The sequence below is a fragment of the Panthera tigris genome, chromosome D2 (assembly GCF_018350195.1).
Source record: "Panthera tigris isolate Pti1 chromosome D2, P.tigris_Pti1_mat1.1, whole genome shotgun sequence".
Classification (NCBI taxonomy): Eukaryota; Metazoa; Chordata; class Mammalia; order Carnivora; family Felidae; genus Panthera; species Panthera tigris.
In genome coordinates this window covers 17,136,889-17,156,495 of record NC_056670.1, presented here as the reverse complement: position 1 = coordinate 17,156,495, position 19,607 = coordinate 17,136,889, and the positions used below count along the sequence as shown (strand labels likewise).

At 41.1% G+C, this 19,607-nt stretch overlaps 1 protein-coding gene across 11 annotated transcripts in view; it reads right to left on the bottom strand.

Annotated features, from left to right (window-relative positions):
- TTC13 (tetratricopeptide repeat domain 13) overlaps positions 1-19,607 on the bottom strand; it is an 81,372-nt gene that overhangs the window by 10,758 nt on the left and 51,007 nt on the right. For all 11 annotated transcript variants that reach the window (XM_042959759.1, XM_042959760.1, XM_042959761.1 and 8 more), the window contains 6 exons: positions 18,881-19,037; positions 11,607-11,737; positions 10,697-10,829; positions 9,770-9,862; positions 8,375-8,458; positions 7,466-7,550 (listed from right to left, as the gene is read on the bottom strand). In XM_042959759.1, coding sequence (XP_042815693.1) covers positions 7,466-7,550; positions 8,375-8,458; positions 9,770-9,862; positions 10,697-10,829; positions 11,607-11,737; positions 18,881-19,037 — 683 coding nt within the window. The remainder of the gene's footprint in view (positions 1-7,465; positions 7,551-8,374; positions 8,459-9,769; positions 9,863-10,696; positions 10,830-11,606; positions 11,738-18,880; positions 19,038-19,607) is intronic.

Here is a 19,607-nt window from a genome sequence, read left to right as displayed (position 1 = left end):
TGCATGACTGCCAATGCCCCACTGGACTGCCACGTAGATGACGAACTTATTTACAATTTAATAATTCCTGGGGCGCTTGGGTGGCTCAGTCCGTTAAGTGTCTGTCTTCGGCTCAGGTCATGATCTCCAGGTCTGTGAGTTCGAGCCCTGCATTGGGCTCTGTGCTGACAGCTCAGGGCCTGGAGCCTGCTTCCGATTCTGTGTCTCCCTCCGCCCCTCCCCTACTCGCACGCGCACGCACACACACATACACACACACTGTCTCTCTCTCTCTCTCTCAAAAATAAAATAAACATTAAAAACATTTAAAATAATATTTTAATAGTTACTTGGGCCTAGAACCAGACTCTATTTCACACTTAGACACTAAACATTTGTTAACATAGTTTTAATCCACGCTGAATTTTCCATGAAGGCGAATAGCACATCCAACTGGGGAAACAGGATATTAGGCACTGTTTGGAAGTTTACCATTTCAAAAAACGCTGTCACCAGCAGCTCGTGATACCAGAGTCAGCAAATCACACTGATGTGGGGCTGCGTTTGTAGCTGCCCTGTTCACCCCCCTTTTTCCGCAGGTGTAGTAAGCAACCAGCTACTTCTTTCTGGCTTCTGTGAAGACGTGCCTGAATCCAACATCCTAACACAGACGCTATTCTATTACAAATGATTTACCATTTAGACCTCCTTTATGGCACTACGTTGGCCTTTTAAAGAATTATTTTGCGTAGGTGTGATATATTCTCTATGAATTTCATTTGAATGCAGTGAAGAAGGCGTCTGATACTAGAATAGATTTTTTTTTTTTAAGTTTATTTTGAGAGAGAGAGAGAGAGAGAGGGAGAGAGGGAATCCCAAGCAGGCTCCAAGCTCTTCAGTGAGGACAGAGCTTGACGTGGGGCTTGATCCCACAAACCGCAAGGTCATGGCCTGAGATGAAATCAAGAGTCGGGCACTTAAGCAATTGAGCCACCCAGGCACCCCAATACTACAGTAGCTTTGAGAAGGTTGGGAACCACTGCGTCAGTGCATCAGGCCCTTGCAATAACCCCTGAAACAGGCCTGGACAGAATCAGTGCTCTTAGCAGACAAGAGCCTGGGACTTAGACAGTGGAAGAGGTGAATGTGGACCCTGGTGTGCAGAGGATTAGCTCGCTGCTTTGTTCATGACCTGATCCTTCCTGCTCTCATTCCTCAGAAATGGGTAAGATCAGAGGGCACCTGGGCGGCTCGGTCGGTTGAGCGTCTAACTTCAGCTCAGGTCATGATATCATGGTTGGTGGGTTTGAGCCCCGTGTCGGGCTCTGTGCTGTCAGGATGGAGCCTGCTTGGAATCCTCTGTCCCCCTCCTTCGCTGCCCCTCCCCTATCATGCTCTCTCTCACAAAAATAAATAAACATTTAAAAAAAAGAAAGAAAGAAATGGAGGGACGCTTGGGTGGTTTAGTTGGTAGAGCACCCGACTCTTGGTTCCGGCTCAGGCCATCTCACGGTTCCTGAGTTCGAGCCCCGCAATCGGGCTCCACGCTGGCGGTGTGGAGCCTGCTTGGGATTCTCTCTCTCCCTCTCTCTCTTCCCCTCCCCCACGCACGCTGTCTCTCTCTCAAAATAACCTAATAAACTTAAAAAAAACAAAAGAAATGGATAAGTTCTGGTTCTTCATGTCAATTTCTTAAATTTCATCTGATGTACATCAAACCTCTCTACTATAGCTACAAGGAGAACACTGATTCACGTTTTAAAGTTCAAACCATTAATTGAAAAAAAAAATATCCACCTTCTGTTGCCAAATTGTTGAGTAGTTATAATCTGGGGTAGAGGCAATGTTTGTAAAATTGTAACTTCTTAATAGATTATATTTTTAAACAATGATTTCTGTCCCCGTAAGTGTACTTCATCTTGAATTGCAATATTTCTGATAGCGACATGCTACACTCACATTCTCTTTTCATTAGCATTTGCCTGGTACGCCTTTCTCCCTGCAAACAGCGTGTAGCTGGACTTTAAAAAACCAATCCGAAACCCTCAGTCTTTCACTGAGGGGATCAATTATAACACCACGTTGACTTGTCACTGTCATTCCCTACATTTCCTAGCCCACCCTTTTTTATCCCCCTCTTTTTCTAAGCTTTGAGTTGAATTGACATTGTTTTCTTTATGCCGTTTTCCTGCCTTCTACAGGTCTAGACGATGATACGTCGCATCTCTGTTGTTTCAGTGTTTGCCTTTAAATTTTTAGTATAGATATTTTAAACACGCATTTTTCTGTCGATATCATGGGTCAGTGATTATACTGTCTCACTGAAAAAACAAATACCTTAGTAACAGTTTTACTTCCTTTCTCTACTTTCTCTAACCTCTAATGTTGACATTATCCAGTATTTTAATTCCGGACATACATATTTTTAAACATCAGGTGTTAACAACTCATTTCATTGGTTTATTTGTTCACCACGATTTCTTACATCTCGTGTTTTCTTCTCTCTTGGGCTTATTTGATGAGAGTATATATGCCCTTCAATCATTTTGACAAAGAAAATCTACACTTGGTGAAATTCCTAAATAACTGTATGTTTGAAACAGTTTTTATTTTACCCTCACACTTGAACGCTGGTAGAGTAGGTTCAAATAAATTTCCCTTCGTTGTCTTCTAGAATCCACTACTGCTGCTGGAAGGAAGTTGGGCATCAGTGAAATTCTCCTTCCTTAGTTTTTCTTTCTTTCTTTCTTTCTTTCTTTCTTTCTTTCTTTCTTTCTTTCTTCTTTCTTTCTTTCTTTCTTTCTTTCTTTCTTTCTCTTTCTTTTCTGGAAGCCTGAAGATGTTCTTTTTACTCTTTGTGTGTTAAAATAAATATGTAACATAAAATTTGCCACTGTAACCATTTGTGAATGTATAGATCAATGGCATTAAGAACGTTCAGACCTCATCAAGATAAAAAGTGTCTGCACAGTGAAGGAAACAATCAGCAAAACCAACAGGAGTAGGAGAAGGCAACCAACGGAATAGGAGAAGATATTTGCAAATGACCTATCAGATAAAGGGCGAGTATCCAAAATCTTAAAGATCTTACCAAACTCAACACCGAAAAAACAAATCATCCAGTGAAGAAATGGGCAAAGGACATGAATAGACACTTTTCCAAAGAAGACACCCAGATGGCTAACAGACACATGAAAAAAATGCTCAACATCACTCATCATCAGGGAAATACAAACCAAGACCACAACGAGATAGCACCTCACACCTGTCAGAATGGCTAACATTAACAACTCAGGCAACATCAGATGTTGGCCAGGATGCAGAGAAGGAGGAACCCTTTTGCACTGCTGGTGGGAATGCAAACTGGTGCAGCCTCTCTGGAAAACAGCATGGAGGCTCCTCAAAAAATTAAAAATAGAACTACCCTACGACCCAGCAATTGCACTACTAATGGAATATTACTTGGTGATCAAAAAGAATAAAATCCTTCCACTTGCAACAATGTGAATGGAACTAGAGTGTGTTATGCTAAGTGAAATAAGTTAGTCAGAGAAAGACAAATACCATATGACTTCACCCATAAGGGGAATTTAAGATGAACATGAGGGAAGGGAAACAAAAATAATATAAAAACAGAGAAGGAGACAAACCATGAGAGACCTCTAAATATAGAGAACAAACTGAGGGTTGCTGGAGGGGTGCTGGGTGGGGGGGGACGGGCTAACTGGGTGACGGGCATTAAGGAGGGCACTTGTGATAAGCGCTGGGTGTTATATGTAAGTAAGTGATGAACAACTAAATTCTATTCCTGAAATCATTATTACACTATATGTTAACTTGGGATTTAAATAAAATAATAGCAGTAAAAGGAAAAGTTCACATTGTTTGCAACCATCACCACTAACCTTCCACAGAACTTTTTTCATCATCCCAAATAGAAGCTCTGTCTCCCTCCCCCAACCCCTGGCAACCATCTTTCTACTTTCTGTCTCTATGAATTTGACTCCTCTGGACACCTCATATAAGTGGAATCGTAGGGTATTTGTCCTTTTGTGACTGGTTTATTTCACTCTGCCTAATGTCCTCAAGCTTCATCCGTGCTATAGCCTGTGTTAGAATTCCCTTCCTTCTTCAGGCTGAATAATACCCCATCGTATGGCCATGCCACATATTATTTATCCATTCATCCATTAATGGCCCCTTGGGTTGCTTCTGTCTCTTGGCTACTGTGAATAATACTGCCATGAACGTGGGTGTACAAATATCCGAGTCCCTGCTTTTAATTCTTTTGAATATACACCTAGAAGGGGAGTTTTTGGATCTTATCATAATTCTATGTCTAATTTTTTACCTTTATTTATTTATTTATTTTTGAGAAAGGAGTCAGAGGGAGGGGCAGGGAGAAAGGAAGAGAGAGAGAGAGAGAGAGAGAGAGGGAATTCTAAGCAGGCTCCACATTCAGCACAAAGATCATGACTGGAGCCGAAATCAAGAATCAGACTCTCAACTGACTGAGCTACCCAGGCTCCCCTCTACATCTAATTTTTTTGAGGAACTCTCTTTAATCTTGAAGTCCCCAAATTTTATCAGAATGTGTCTAGGTGTCAATATTGAGCATCATGCTGAACATCTAGGAGGCCCTGCATTGATCTTTTCATCTCTCCACAAGCTTTCCTTCTATTATTTTGTTGACTAACCGCTCTGTTTCTTTATCTTTCTTCTCTCCTTTCTGATCTCTATCAGGTCCGTTCTTCATCTTCTGCATTCATCGTCTCTCATATTTTATATTTCTTTGTCCTTGTATACTATATTCTGGGAGAATTTACTGATTGGATTTTCCAGCTCACATGTATTTGATATTCAACTGTCTTGAATCTACTAGTCTTAACTAGCGGAGATTTTTTTTTTTTTTAATCATGAGTATTCTATTTCCTTTTTATTGCTACTATCTGTCTACCTATCTACCTATCATATGATACTGGCTCGAATCTCTCAGAAAATTAATTTATGTATGTTTCATTGAGGTAAAATTTATATACAATGAACCTCATGTGTATTGTGTATAATTTGATGCATTTTGACAAATATATACACCCATGTATCCACTATTCTAGTCAAGATATAGTGTAGTTTCATCATTCTGGAAAGTTTTCTCCTACCCCTTTCAGGTAAACCTCACTCCTCAGAAGCCATCACTGTTCTGCTGTCTCTCTAGATCAGTCAAACTTCTTACAAATGGAATCATACTCTTCTGTATGCGACTTCCTTTGCCCCACATGTTTCTAAAGTTCCCCCTGCTGCTGTGTGTTAGCAGTACCCTTTCTCCGTATTATTATTGAGTAGTGTGTTCCATCTCTGGCCTCCTCTGAGGAACGACGACTGACCCTCATAAGGCGTCCTGACCTGGAAGACAGCCTCTGGACAAGGAAAGCTGAGGACTGGCACACAAACCTGGGGCCATTTGCAAAACTAAAGTAGTGTTTTCTCTGACACCACTGACTTTCGTGTCCTCCAATTTTCTTTTGGTTCTTTTTATAGTTTCCATTCTCCTGCTCAGGTTCTTCATCATTGTGCTCATGTTTTCCTTTAAGTCCTCGAACATGTTAATGAAACAAAGACTTTAAAAGAGTTCATTGCAACTTCTGGATCTCCTGGGGTCTGTTCCTGTTAACTGGTTTTGGTTTCTTGGTTATGGATCACGTTCTCCTGCTTCTTCCTTTGCCTAATAATTAAGAAGTCTAGACTATGTTTCCTTCCTTTAAAGGGTGTTGAGTTTTGTTTTGGCAGGCAATCCAATCACTAGCAGATCCATTTAATCCTCTTAGGCTTGGTTTTCTGTTAGGGTGATCTATTCAGAAATTGTCCTTCGGGGCGCCTGGGTGGCTCAGTCTGTTAAGCGTCCAACTTGGCTCTGGTCATAATTTCACAGTTGGTGGGTTCGAGCTCTGCATAGGGGTTTGTGCTGACAGCTCAGAGCCTGGAGCCTGCTTCAGATTCTGTATCTCCCTCTCTCTCTGCCCCTCCCCTGCTCACACTCTCTCTCTCTCAGGAAATGAACATAAAAAAAGAAAAAGAAAAAGAAATTGTCCTTTGTCCTAGAATGTGGACCTCATTCTAGGTGGTCTTATACCTACGGTGTGTCCTTTCTGGGGTTGTGAGTAAATGCCCAGGGTGCTCCCAGGATCCCTCCATTCTGGCAAGGTCACAACTCCAATGTCTCTCAGTGGTGTAAAACTGAGGCTACCTCCCTTCGGCTCTCACACCCTGGTGTAAAACCGCTCATACCTCCGTTCAGCTCTCACGCCCATAGCAGCCACTGTCTGCAGGGCCTCTGGGTCTCACCGAGCGAGCAGAGCTCAGCTCTCAGCCAAGCGTGACAAGGAATGCCCATGCTGACCTCTGGGGACTTCTCACCTGGAGCAGCTCTCTCCTCTTCTGTACTCTGCCCTGTAAACTCCAGCCACTTCGGCAGACCCCAACCCCAATCTCTGCCTCCTTAGCCCAACAAGACCGCCAAACTCTGTTTAGGCTCCACATACACAGCGGTTTAGTAAATAATCCCAGGTAGAAGGCTGGGGTGAACACGGGGCTCACAGAAAGTGTTTCCCTTTCCTCAAAAATCAGTCTTGTAATTGCCAACCCCTGAAAACAGGTGCCTTGTATTTTGTGGAGTTTTATAACTGTTATAGTATGGAAAGGAGGTCAACTATCAAGTACTCCACTGTGACCAGAAGCAGAATTCAACGGTATATACTTTTAAGTTGCCTTCTGTTTCCTGTATCAACTGCTTCCTCACAGCCTTGCTTTTATGTTTGAGACTGATGCCTGTGTTTTATGTGATTTGGGTTATTATTCAGAGGGTGTTTACGTTAGTGTTTTCAGAATGCTTATAATTTTATTATTATTATCTTTTAACATTTATTTATTTATTTTTTTTTAATTTTTTTTAACGTTTATTTTTGAGACAGAGAGAGACAGAGCATGAACGGGGGAGGGGCAGAGACAGAGGGAGACACAGAATCGGAAGCAGGCTCCAGGCTCTGAGCTGTCAGCCCAGAGCCCGACGTGGGGCTCGAACTCACGGACCGTGAGATCGTGACTTGAGCTGAAGTCGGAGGCTTAACCGACTGAGCCACCCAGGCGCCCCAACATTTATTTATTTTTGAGAGAAAGAGATAGAGCGTGAGGAGAGGGGCAGAGAGAGAGGGAGACACAGAATCCGAAGCAGGCTCCAGGCTCTGAGCTGTCAGCACAGAGCCCGATGCGGGGCTTGAACTTACGAGCGGTGAGACCACGACCTGAGCCGAAGTGGGACGCACCCCCGACTGAGCCGCATAGGTGCCCCTCAGAATGCTTATAATTTTAAAGTGCTTCTAGCACACTATTAATACACATGCATTAAACGGTTATGAGCTCTTCTTTAAAAAGTGCTCTAGTTGTGTTTTTTCCCTAAAAACACCTACCAGGATTCTGATGATAAACTTACCTTCATAATTGGCAGGAGATCTTCTACTTTGTGCACCTTTTCCAGAGCCTCTCTGACTTCCAACAATCCTTTAGGATTATTAGCTCTTGAAGAGAGAAAAAGAGACAGAGACAGAGGCAGATGGCAAGTAAAATTAATACAGAAATGTAATATACAATCCTATTACTTGCTATTACCTTAAGCTTTAATGAATCAACCTCAATTATGAGTAGCTCCATAGTCAAAATGGTGGGCCCAAACAAAAGTTTCTAAATATGGGGATGGTTTAATCCTAATGAATTTGGGGCCGCAGATGACAATTAAGAAAACAGATAGAAGCCCATCTAGAAGGTGAAACGGAGAAACAGAACAGATTGCTGGCTGGTGGTCGTATATACATGCACGGGTCTCTGGTCATAATCTGGTGATGAAGCCTTCATTCTCATAGACCAATTTTGAAATTAGAAGTGATTTTTTTTTTTCCTTTCTACAGTTGCTCAAACGGAAATATCCTGCTAGGTTTTTGTGCCACTTTTATATTTACTTGGTGATAACTATCCATTCAGAATTCTTTCTTCCCCATGTTCTGTTCACTGTGGGTTCACTCTATGGCCTTTCAGGTGAGAGAGAATGAATATTACGGCTGAAACCCCTAATAAAGAAATTCAAAGAAACGTCCTGCTTTTCAGAGAAGGAGATGAGAAAAGTCACAGTATCGTAAGATTAAAACATTTCATGGATTCTGTAAACCTGTTAAAAGAAGGCTGGTAAGTCATTACCGAAAGGCTTTACGACTCCAAACACTGTGTCGACATTTGATAGACTTTGTTTAGTCTGTCAATAGGCTTAGTTTTCAAGTTTCACAGATACAACTGCTGTAAACTCTACCAAAGCTAGCGATTACCGTGAAAAAGAAAATTGAAGGATTACCCGTGATAAACAAGAATCCTATCTTTAATAAAATGAAGAATTTTCTCAAAATATTCCAGGTATCTCATGTTGATCACCTGGCCCCTGAAAGAAAAAAAAAAAAAAAATTAAGAATCGTTTTAGAAAGGACTGTATCGGAAACATCTAACTTCCAAGTGAATTCAAGAGAACGGTAAGAGAGCTGTGAGAATAGTGTAGCAAAACAGTCTGGAAACTGTGCTTATTTGCACCCGGTGCATGGAAGAAGCAGAGAACTGTCTTGGCAGGATTGCCCGTCAGCTCTTGCAGCTTTTCCTGGTAGGAGAGGCACCAAACTCAGGCCCGGAGATGCCAAAATGAGGAGAAAAATCCTCAAGTACTTCTACGACGTTCAGCCTTTTTATGCCAATTTCCTTCATGAATCCCTGGACTTTTTCTCCTCTCCTTTGGTTCTCCTGGTAGTTCTCCTGTGGTCCAGCTCACACACAGGCTTCATCTCCTCTGCCCACTCTAAATATTATTTTACTCAGGGCACCTGGGTGGCTCAGTCGGTTAAGTGTCCGACTTCAGCTCAGGTCACGATCTCGTGGTTCATGGGTTCGAGCCGGGCGTCGGGCTCTGGGCTGACAGCTCGGAGCCTGGAGCCTGCTTCGGATTCCGTGTCTCCCTCTCTTTCTCTGCCCCTCCCCTGCTAGCGCTCTGTCTTTCTCTCAAAAGTGAAATAAATAAATAAATTTTACTCACATTTCTGTCCCCGCCTCCTAGTTTTCAAACTCTCTCCCAGAACTTCATGTACAGCCGACATACTGATGGACACATCCAACCGGCATGCGTGTGTACAACGTGTTACACACCCAACCGCTCCCTGGGCATCGCTCCCCAGATTCCCTACAGACATCTCAGACCTGAGGTTCGTAACCGTGCACAGGAAGTCACTCCCGTACCCTGCACTTCCCCCCCAGTGCCAGCCCCCAAATGTGGCCATCTCCTTTCTGTCCTATTGTCACCTGGCCTATTGGAAGGACCTCGCACCTGAGCCAGAGAGGGGACCGCCTCCCTGTGGGTCCCTACGCTCTCCTCCATTTCCAACCTGGTGCCAGTGCTCCTGATTCTGCACTCTCTCCTCCGTCTCTTCCGCTCCCCCTCCCTTGCACACTTGTTCACCTGAATTATCACACAGTCTCTTCCTAAGAGGAGAGACTGGAGAGGGAACATGGCACGCACTTCATTCTTCCTGCAGCTGGACTCACTCTAAGGAGTGCAGGCAGGACCCTGCAGGTACAGAACTAATCCGTGTGGGCCCTTTTCAAAAAGTCCCCGGGAGAGGATCAAGGGTCGTTCGTCCACGGTCTCCATGACCTGTCTATTTAGAACAAACTCCTGTGCAAACAGGAAAGATGCACAAAGGGTTCCTACCTGATTAAATTGATGTGGTTGTTAAAACCTCTGCTAAGACTTCGTGCTGGCATCTGATCTAACCACAGCACCGGCTGGTCCGGGTCAGCAATCCTGTAAACCAGAGCTTGTTAAAGATGGAGGCCTTATAAAACCTAGAAATGTTCAAAAGCATTACCAATGAAACAGGATGAGTCTTTGCAAAGAGTGGGGAGAAAGCAAGTACTCGGCCCATTATCTAAAAGTATGCCGCACCAACCTGCTAACTCCAAATAAATGTTCCAATTGGAGCCAGTAGGAAGTCAGTATAGGTTTACTAGAAGAGTAGTATTTTTCTCATGTCAATGAATATCAGTAGCTCCCCCCAAGCCATAGCTGGTTAGCCAGGCACACACTTCAACTATCAAGGGACCAGTACACTACAGTTCATTCAAAGGTACACCCCAGATAATGCGTTCTTTCCAAGAGACTGCTTTTTCTAAAACACTTCGCTTAAAAATGTGCTCGGAAACTTGAGAGCAGTCAGTTCCTATATTTCGTAAACATCGGCTGAAGGCGTTTCAGAGAATAATGATGCCAGCAATTTCCGACAAACTGTAGAGAGGAAAAAGTAACTTACAAGGCATACTGTTAGTAATCAAAACAGAATTCAAAACCCGTCAACTGAGTGGGAGGGGCAGGCTCCCAGTAATGGAATGAATATGTCATGGGGGTGCAAGGTACAGCGTAAGGACCACAGTCAGTCCTACTGTAAAGGTGTTGCGTGGGACAGACGGGAGCTACATCTGTGGTGAACACAGCGTAATGTACAGATGTGCCTAGACTCGCGTAATACCTCATGTCGGCTCCACTAGCCAAAGACACCTGTTACCCAGAGGAGCCTTCTATTATTTTACAATGATAACCCTTCTAGTTTATTTTCATTTAAACATGAGTTTAATTAGTTACCGTCTCCACTTTACTGCAATGTCAAACATGTCTCTCCACTGCATCAGCCGTGTTTTCCCATTCATTCGAACTTTCGAGTTGGTCCACGTACGCTGTACAGCTTGCATGACTTCCAACGCTGCCAAGCCCATGGCTAAAAGAAGGAAATATTGAGAAAACAAGGGTTTGTGAGTTCACTTCCGAGGGACTGATGTTCACCTACTCTGCAGAGTCTCGGTGATAACTTGAGCCACCGTATAAAAAAAGAATTGTAGGGCGCCTGGGTGGCTCAGTCGGTTAAGCGTCCGACTTCAGCTCAGGTCATGATCTCGCGGTCCGTGAGTTCAAGCCCCGCGTCGGGCTCTGGGCTGATGGCTCGGAGCCTGGAGCCTGCTTGATTCTGTGTCTCCCTCTCTCTCTGCCCCTCCCCCATTCATGCTCTGTCTGTCTCTGTCTCAAAAATAAATAAACTTAAAAAAAAAAAAAGAATTGTACGTATTGGTAATTTAACAAGACCAGAGATACGCTACAATCGTGTCAGTCTTCATAAAACTAACATCTATCAGAGGAAATTAGAGGCACCCCCCCCCCCGCCGAAGCTGTCTCCTCCCAGCTCTGCCTCCTAAACAACTGGAGATTCAAATTCTCCCTCGCTCCCACACTAAGCAAACCGCTCCCGTGGACGAGCCATCGCATCCACAGCCACAACTGAAGACCCATATTCTACATCAACAGGGTGGCGACAGCACCAAGGCCACACGGGAAGCTCTCTTTCAGAATTCAATGTGAATGAATCTCTACGGTTTTGTCTGGATCAAATGGGGATTTATGAGTTGGCACAAATGATTTTTTTTTTTTTACGCGCAACATGGTTTGACGATTCTTGCTCTTATGTCAGCAACCTGTCCGTTTTCGGATGGTTTCAGGATACCTCTGTGTATTCTCTTGTTTGGCAGGAAGCCAGGTGTTTCATACTGCATCAGGGATCCCAAACGATCAGCTACACAGATCAGCTCTTGTACCTCTGGCTTATAACTCTCAAAGTTCTGATGTAACACGTCTCTGGAAGGAACACGACATACGCGGTTAGGGACTTTACAACAGAGGTCTGCTAATCCAATTTTACCTGTAGAGCAGTCATTTCCTCCACTGGAGAACTGATCGAGAAACCTATGACCACAGAATCTTGACCCCAGTGCTTGGCACCCAATCTTACACAAATTAGAAGAATCTTTACGCGTGTATGCGCACAATTATTATCACATGCTTGTGAGTAACACTGGTAACTAGAGTGCAATTCAGAAGGCACTTCTGGCCATTACTTGCTTCATAAACTTCCCCAGGATACATAACCTGCATGGACTGACTTTATCAACAAGCAACCAGATCTCTGCCCTATGTCTCTCCCTATGTCTCTCTGATCTGTGGTCCACCTTTGCCATATATCCAGGCTCTCTAGGGGTGCTTGGGTGGCTCAGTGGGTTAAACATCCAGGGCCATGGGATCGAACTCCGTGTCAGGCTCCATGCTAGATGTGGAGCTGGCTTAAGATTCTCTTTTTTCCTCTGCCCCTCTCTCCCACTTGTGCTCTAAAATTACAAAAAACAAAAAACAAAAAACAAAAAACAAAAAACAAAAAACTAGGCTCTCTAGATAAATGCTTCTAAGCTCTCTATCGTACTCCTTTGGTCTACCTGGCCACCCCTGCTCCAATATCACTCTGTCTTCATTACTATCTTGAGCCTCGCTGTCTGGTAGAGTAAGAGCCCTCCCCTCCAAGCCTAGGCATCATCTTCTTCAGGAGTATCCTGATTACTCTTGGTTCTTTGTTCTTCCATGCAATTTATACAATTAGTTTATCAAGTCCCTCAAAAAACTGTTGGGATTTGGAATCACATTTTATTGATTCTAGAATTAATTTGCAGAGAACTGACCCATCGATACTACTGAATTTCTTATTCTTGAACATAGTATTTCTCCTTGTTTTCTCTTAGTAACTTCCAATAAAGTTACTAAAAAACTATAAAATAAGTTTTATAATGATTTCCATACAGGTTTTGCATATCATCTGTAAGATACATTCCTAAGTACTTACTGCTATTATAAATGGTATGTTTGTTTGTTGCTAGTGTATAGAAATGCAAATGACTTTTATAAGTACATTAACTATAATCAACCACCTTGTGAAATTACCATTTCTTGTAATTCGTTTATGGATATTTTTTTGTAAATAAATCATGCAATCTGCAAATCTATATAAATTTGATTTGTCTTCTGTTATACATTATCTAAAACCTCTACTTCCCTGCTGAAGAGAAGCAATGATTTTAGACTTTTTGGTCTTGCTCCTGATTTTAATGTGATTATATCTAACACTTTATTAATTAAAATGATGTTTGCTGTAGGTTTATGATAGTTATCACTTATCAGGCTAAGAAAATACAGTAGTGCCCCCCAACCCCATCCGTTGTTTTGCTTTCTGAAGTTTCGGTCACCTGGGATCCTGTGCAGTACAAAAATATTAAATAAAAAATTCTAGAAATAAACAATAAGTTTTAAATGGCATATAGCTTCTATTATGTACCCTATTATAACTGTTCTATTATTAGCTGCTGTTGTTAATCTCTTATTGTGCCTACTTTATTTATCACAGGCCTACATGTACATGAAAAAACATGGGTACAGTTGGCCCAAACAATGTCAGTGTTAGAAGCATGGGCATGACCTCCACTCCCCTGCAGTTGAAAACCCGTGTGTAACTTTTGATTCCTCCAAAACTTAACTACTACTAGTCTACTGTTGACTGCAGGCTTACCAATAACAAAAACAGATGCTTAACACATACTCTTTATGTTATATGTGTTCTAGACGGTGTTCTTACAATAAAGAAAATCATAGAAAGAAAATACATTTACACCATTTATCCAAAAAAATCCAAATAAAAGTGGATCTGTGCAGTCCAAACCCATAAGGTGTTCAAAAGTCAACTGTATACATAGGGTTCAGTACTATCCACAGTTTCAGGCATCCACTGGGGGTCTTGGGACATATCCCCTACACATAAGAGGGGAGGACTATTGTACTGTGGTTTTCCAGATGAATTTTTTTTTTAAGTGTAGATGGTTATTTTTTTTCTTCTACTTGGTTTTCTCTATCTTTTGGCATAATTAATGTGGTTTTTCTCCTTTAATCGATTAACTGGAAATTATATTTATACATCTTCTGAATTAGATCCCCTTTTTATTCCTAGGAAAAACCCAATTTGGCATGATAGTATCTTTCCTATACACAGGTGAGTTTGGTTTACCAGTATTTTGTTTAGGATTCTTACATCCACACTTAAGAGTAAGAATGGCCCATGCGCCTGGGTGGCTCAGTCGGTTAAGCGGCCGACTTCGGCTCAGGTCATGATCTCGCAGTCCGTGAGTTCGAGCCCCACGTCGGGCTCTGTGCTGACAGCTCAGAGCCTGGAGCCTGTTTCAGATTCTGTGTCTCCCTCTCTCTGACCCTCCCCTGTTCATGCTCTGTCTCTCCCTATCTCAAAAATAAATAAAACGTTAAAAAAAAATTTTTTTTAAGAATGGCCCCTAATTTTCCTTTCATGTACAATACTCGTCAGATTTGGGATCATTGTTCTATTAGCCTCACAAAATGATTTGGGAATACTAACCTTCTAGTCTCCTAAAAGTTTGATAGAATACTTCTGTGATACCATTTGGGTTTGGTGATTTTGGTTTAAGTGGGGATATTTTTAAATACCAATTCAAGGGGCACCTGGGTGGCTCAGTCAGTTAAGCGTCTGACTTCAGCTCAGGTCATGATCTCAGGGTTCATGAGTTCGAGACCCGCAATGGGGAAGGCTCTCTGCTGTCAGCTTGGAGCCCACTTTGGATCCTCTGTCTTCCTCTCTCTCTGCCCCTCCTCAACTTGTATGTGCACATACTCTCTCTCTCAAAAATAAGCAAACATTAAAAAAATTAAATAAAATAAATACCAATTCGATATCTTTAATAATTATAGAACTATTCAGGTTTTTTTTTATTTCTTCTCAAGTCAGTTTGACAAATTGTGACTTTCTAGGAATCAGTCCATTTATTTTTTGTGTTTAAATTTATGTGCATGTAAATTTTCATGGCATCCTCAGCATTTTAATATTGGCACATCTGTGGTTATTTTTCTTTTTATAATTTCTAAGTTTGAGTTTTTTAGTTATTTTCATTAAAAAAAATCTGACCAGAAATTTCTATTAGTAAAAAAAGACAAAGTTTTACCTTTGATAAAAGTCTGGTTTACATTTAGTTTTCATTAATTTCTCTCCTCAGCTTTATTTTTCCTTCTTTCTGCTTTCTTTGCTGTTTTTCCTACTTCTTAATTTTTATACTTATCTATTAGCTTGTTTTTTCTGGTATTCTATTCTATTCTATTCTATTCTATTCTATTCTATTCTATTCTAGATTCTGTGAGCAGGAGAGGAGTAGAGGGAGAGAGAGACAGAGAGAATCTTAAGCAGGCTCCATGCTTAGCACGGAGCCCAACGTGGGGTTCGACCCCACAACCCCGGGATCATGACCTGAGCCAAAATCAAGAGTCAGACACTCAACGATCGAGCCACCTCGGCTCCCCTTTAGTATAACATCTAAAGATATTAACGTTTTATACAATAATGGTCTCACTGCTTCCACAAGTATTGGTATGTGGAGTTTTCATCTTTTTTTGTTTTTAAAGTATATTCAAATTTCCAGAGTGGATTTTATCTTTAATCTATATTTTAATATGTGTGCTTTTAAATTTCCAAATAACGAAAATTTTACCATAATCTACTATGGCACCAGTTATTTGAAATGTATTTAAATATGAGTGAGTGGTCAGTCTTTATTTATTTATTTATTTATTTATTTATTTATTTATTTTTTTTTACCGTTTTTTTTTTTTTTTATTTATTTTCGAGACAGAGAGAGACACAGCATGAACGGGGGAGGGGCAGAGAGAGAGGGAGACACAGAATCGGAAGCAGGCTCCAGGCTCTGAGCCATCAGCCCAGAGCCCGACGCGGGGCTCGAACTCGCGGACCGCGAGATCGTGACCTGAGCTGAAGTCGGGCGCCCAACCGACTGAGCCACCCAGGTGCCCCAAGTGGTCAGTCTTTATAAATGACCAAAGTGTACTTGAAAAGACTATGTATTCTTTGATTATTGGGTACACAGTTCTATAGCAGAATAATAGGCCAAGTCTGTTAATCATGACGTTCAGAAAGTCTAAATCTTTACTAGTTTTGTGTGTGTGTGTGACTGATAAAAAATTAGAATCTCTCATTAGGATACTGAATCTATTGATTTCTCTGTGTATTTCTATCAATTTGTAAAGTTATTTTAGTAGGTGTATATAAGTTTAAATTTACATCTTTCCTGGTGATTTGAACCTCTGTCCTTATGTAGTAACAACCTTTGTTCTTAGTAATTAAAACAAATTTTAAATCCATTAATATAAACATACCCACATCAGGAATCTTTTAGTGTTTCCCATGTAGAATTCTTTCCATCCCTTTACTTTCAATCTTTCTGTGTCCTTAGGCATTACATGTCTCTTGTAGAAAGCATTTAACTGGATTTTTAAAACAGTCAGGGGTGCCTGGGTGGCTCAGAGGTTAAGCGTCCAACTTGGGCTCAGGTCATGATCTCGCAGTTCGTAGGTTTGAGCTCCTCATCGGGCTCTGTGCTGACAGCTCAGAGCCTGGAGCCTGCTTCAGATTCTGTGTCTCCCTCTCTCTCGGCCCCTCCCAGATTCACGCTCTGTCCCTCTCTCTCAAAAACAAATCAACATTAAAAAAAAAAATTCAAATCCAACTATGTCTGTCTTTTGACATTTAAAAATCCATTTATATTGATTGTCATTATTAATATACCTGGTTTATTTCAACCTATTCTTACTTTTTTCTTTTTATTTGCCCTACTTTTTTATGCTTCCTCTCTTTCCCCTTTTTTCTGGTTGATTGTAGACTTTAGTTTTTATTTTTTTACTCGTCCACTAATATAGAAGCTATACACTTTGTTTCTAACTTTTAGTACTCATTCTAGTATTTTAAATATTTATGTATAACTTAAAGCTTCAACATAATATTTAACTCATATTCCCTCAGCATACTTAATTCTTACTGTCTCTCAACTTACTTGCTATTGTTCCCAGTATTTTATTTCTGTCCATTTTATAAAGCCCCCAAACCAGGCATTATTTTAAATAGACAATACTTATTTAGACTTACCAATTTATCATGCTTACCATTTTTCTTTTCTCATTATTCCTTCTTGTATCTCAAATTTTGCCTGTGGCCAACTACCTTTTTCTTTAATTACATTCCTTAAGAGATTTTTAGTGAATGGCAGGTGATGGTTAGTTCAGTTTTTGATTATGGAATATATATTTATTTGGTCTATATTCATAAAAGATAGTTTTGCTGGGTACAGAACTTTAGGTTGAAAGTTATTTTTTTTCTTGCAGCACTTTGAAGATAGTCTATTATCTTCTCACTGCCATTTTGATGTTGAGGGGTTTATAGTCAGTCCAATTATTGACCATAAGAAGGTGATAGGATTTTTCTGTTTAAAAAATTTTCTCCTTATGTGTTCTCCTATTACTTATGGTGTGTCTGGATATGGATTTCTTGTCATTTATGCAACTTTTTAAAAAAAATCTATGGATTTATATTTCCTTAGTTCTGGGAAATTGTTAGCTATTATTTCTTCAAAAACTGCCTCTCCTCCATTCTCTTCTCCCAAGATTTCAATCAGATATATGCTAGACATTCTTACATCTTCCACATCTTCTATATCATGTTTTCTAACACCTGGACTCTCTGTGCCACAGTTTAGATTAATTCCTAATGCTCCACCTTCCAATTAAACAAGTTTTTCTCACCTATGTCTAATTTGCTGTTAAGCTTACATACTGAATTCTTCATTTCAGTATTTCCTATTTTTAAAGCTTCCAATTTATTTTTAATCTGCCTGGTCATTTTTGATAATCTCTTATTTCTTGCTCATGTTTCTGATTTCTTCATAATTTCTCTCAACAATTTCATTTGGTGTCAGAGACTGTATTCAACAATTCCAATACTTGAAGCCCTTGAGAGTCTAAGTCTGTTGTTTGTTATTCCTGTTGATTTTGACATATGGTTTTGGTGATCTTGGTTTTTGACTCTCATTCTAATGATCTTAATCTGCGGAAATACTTGGACCCCAAATTGGCACTACTTTCTTTCCACGCAGGTTTGCATTTGCTCTTGTTGAGATCCTGTGAATATGGTCCCCCAATATGGGGCTGCTTTAGCTCCTTGAAAAAGTTTAGCAAGCCTATCTGGCTTAGACCTTAAGGCCTCCCACTGTAGTGGCTGTTACATGCCTTTACCTCCAGGACACTTTTTGCTTTTCAAATGTGCTTATCATTCACCACTCTAGTTTGAATCTGCCACCAACAACCCCCCCCCCACCCCAGCTTGTCTTTCTTTTTACAGCATGAGGGGATCGATCTTTGCAGATTTTTCTTAATTTTTAAGGCACTGCTAGACTCCCAGGAATTAATTTCTGTTCTAATTGTTTTTGTAATGGGATAGCCCTTTAGCCTGAATGTTTTGCCATAATGCAAGCAGTAGTTGACCAGCAGTGTAATTTCAAACTTCTGGCTTTAAGTAATTTGTTTCAAAAGTAACATGGTGGGGCATCTGGGTGGCTCAGCAGGTTAAGCGTCTGACTTCAGCTCAGGTCATGATCTCACGGTTCGTGGGTTTGAGCCCCACGTCGGGCTTTCTGCTGACAGCTGGGAGCCTGGAGCCCGCTTCAGATTGTGTCTCCCTCTCTCTCTGCCCCTCCCCTGCTCATGCTCATGCTCATGCTCCGTCTCTCTCAAAAATAAAATAAAATAAAATAAAATAAAAACTAACATGGTAATAATAATGCATATCAAAAACTGCCAGTAAGTACATTTGAAGTTTGAAGATTGCATAAAATTAGCAGGGAAGGCCAGGCTAGCAGGAGAGATGATATCCAAAGGTAAGTTTCAAGGTGCCGTATAAAACTAAACTATTTGCAGACATATCAAATCCAAAAATAAATACTTGAGAGACGTGGATAGAAAGCCGTTTACTGAGCAAGAGATATCATGATAAGCTTATAGTTCAGTCTTGAAAAAAGTCATTTTATTTAAAGCACTTACTTTATGTGGGGCTGTAACCCTGGCTGCTCTTCATAATCTTCTATGAGGAAAGGCAGATTTTTAGCCCAGTGGTCTTTAAAGCTTCCAGGCAGATCCACATCAATGTTATATTCCGTAAGGGGAGTATCGAGGTGTGCGTGAAGATACCGAGAATACTCTGCAGGTATGAGACGAGATCTGACACACCCACATCGGACACACGCCCCCAAATATCGCTCCAGAAGTATTTCTTCTTGCTGGCTGTCATACAACTGCTCTGTGACAAACTGTTAATTCCCAGAATCCTAAAGGGTGGCTCCAAATTTTAGAAAGTTGCTATCATCACATGATACAGGGTAACTCAAGTTACCAGGGTCAAATATAAGCCAGTCAATCAGGGTCCACTTTGGCTAAATTTTAATCATCCTTCCATGGACACCATCAAAGATCTCACTTTTTAGCTGCAGAGTCTGAGAATCCGAGTTCAGTGTCGGAGGCTGGTTTTCTGTCAACTGATATGAATCAACTGACCATGTACATGATTTCATCAACTGACTGCTGCTTATCTCTACGGAAGCAGTGCAGAAAAAGACCAGGACATGGAGTGCCCCTCCTTCAATCTACAGCTCCCATGTTCTACTCACCCGAGAAACAAGAGGAAATTGTAATTTACAGTGAGGAGCTATGCTGTCCAGTAGGCAGCCCCCAGCCACCTAGCTAGTGAACACTTAAAATGTGGCCAGTGTAA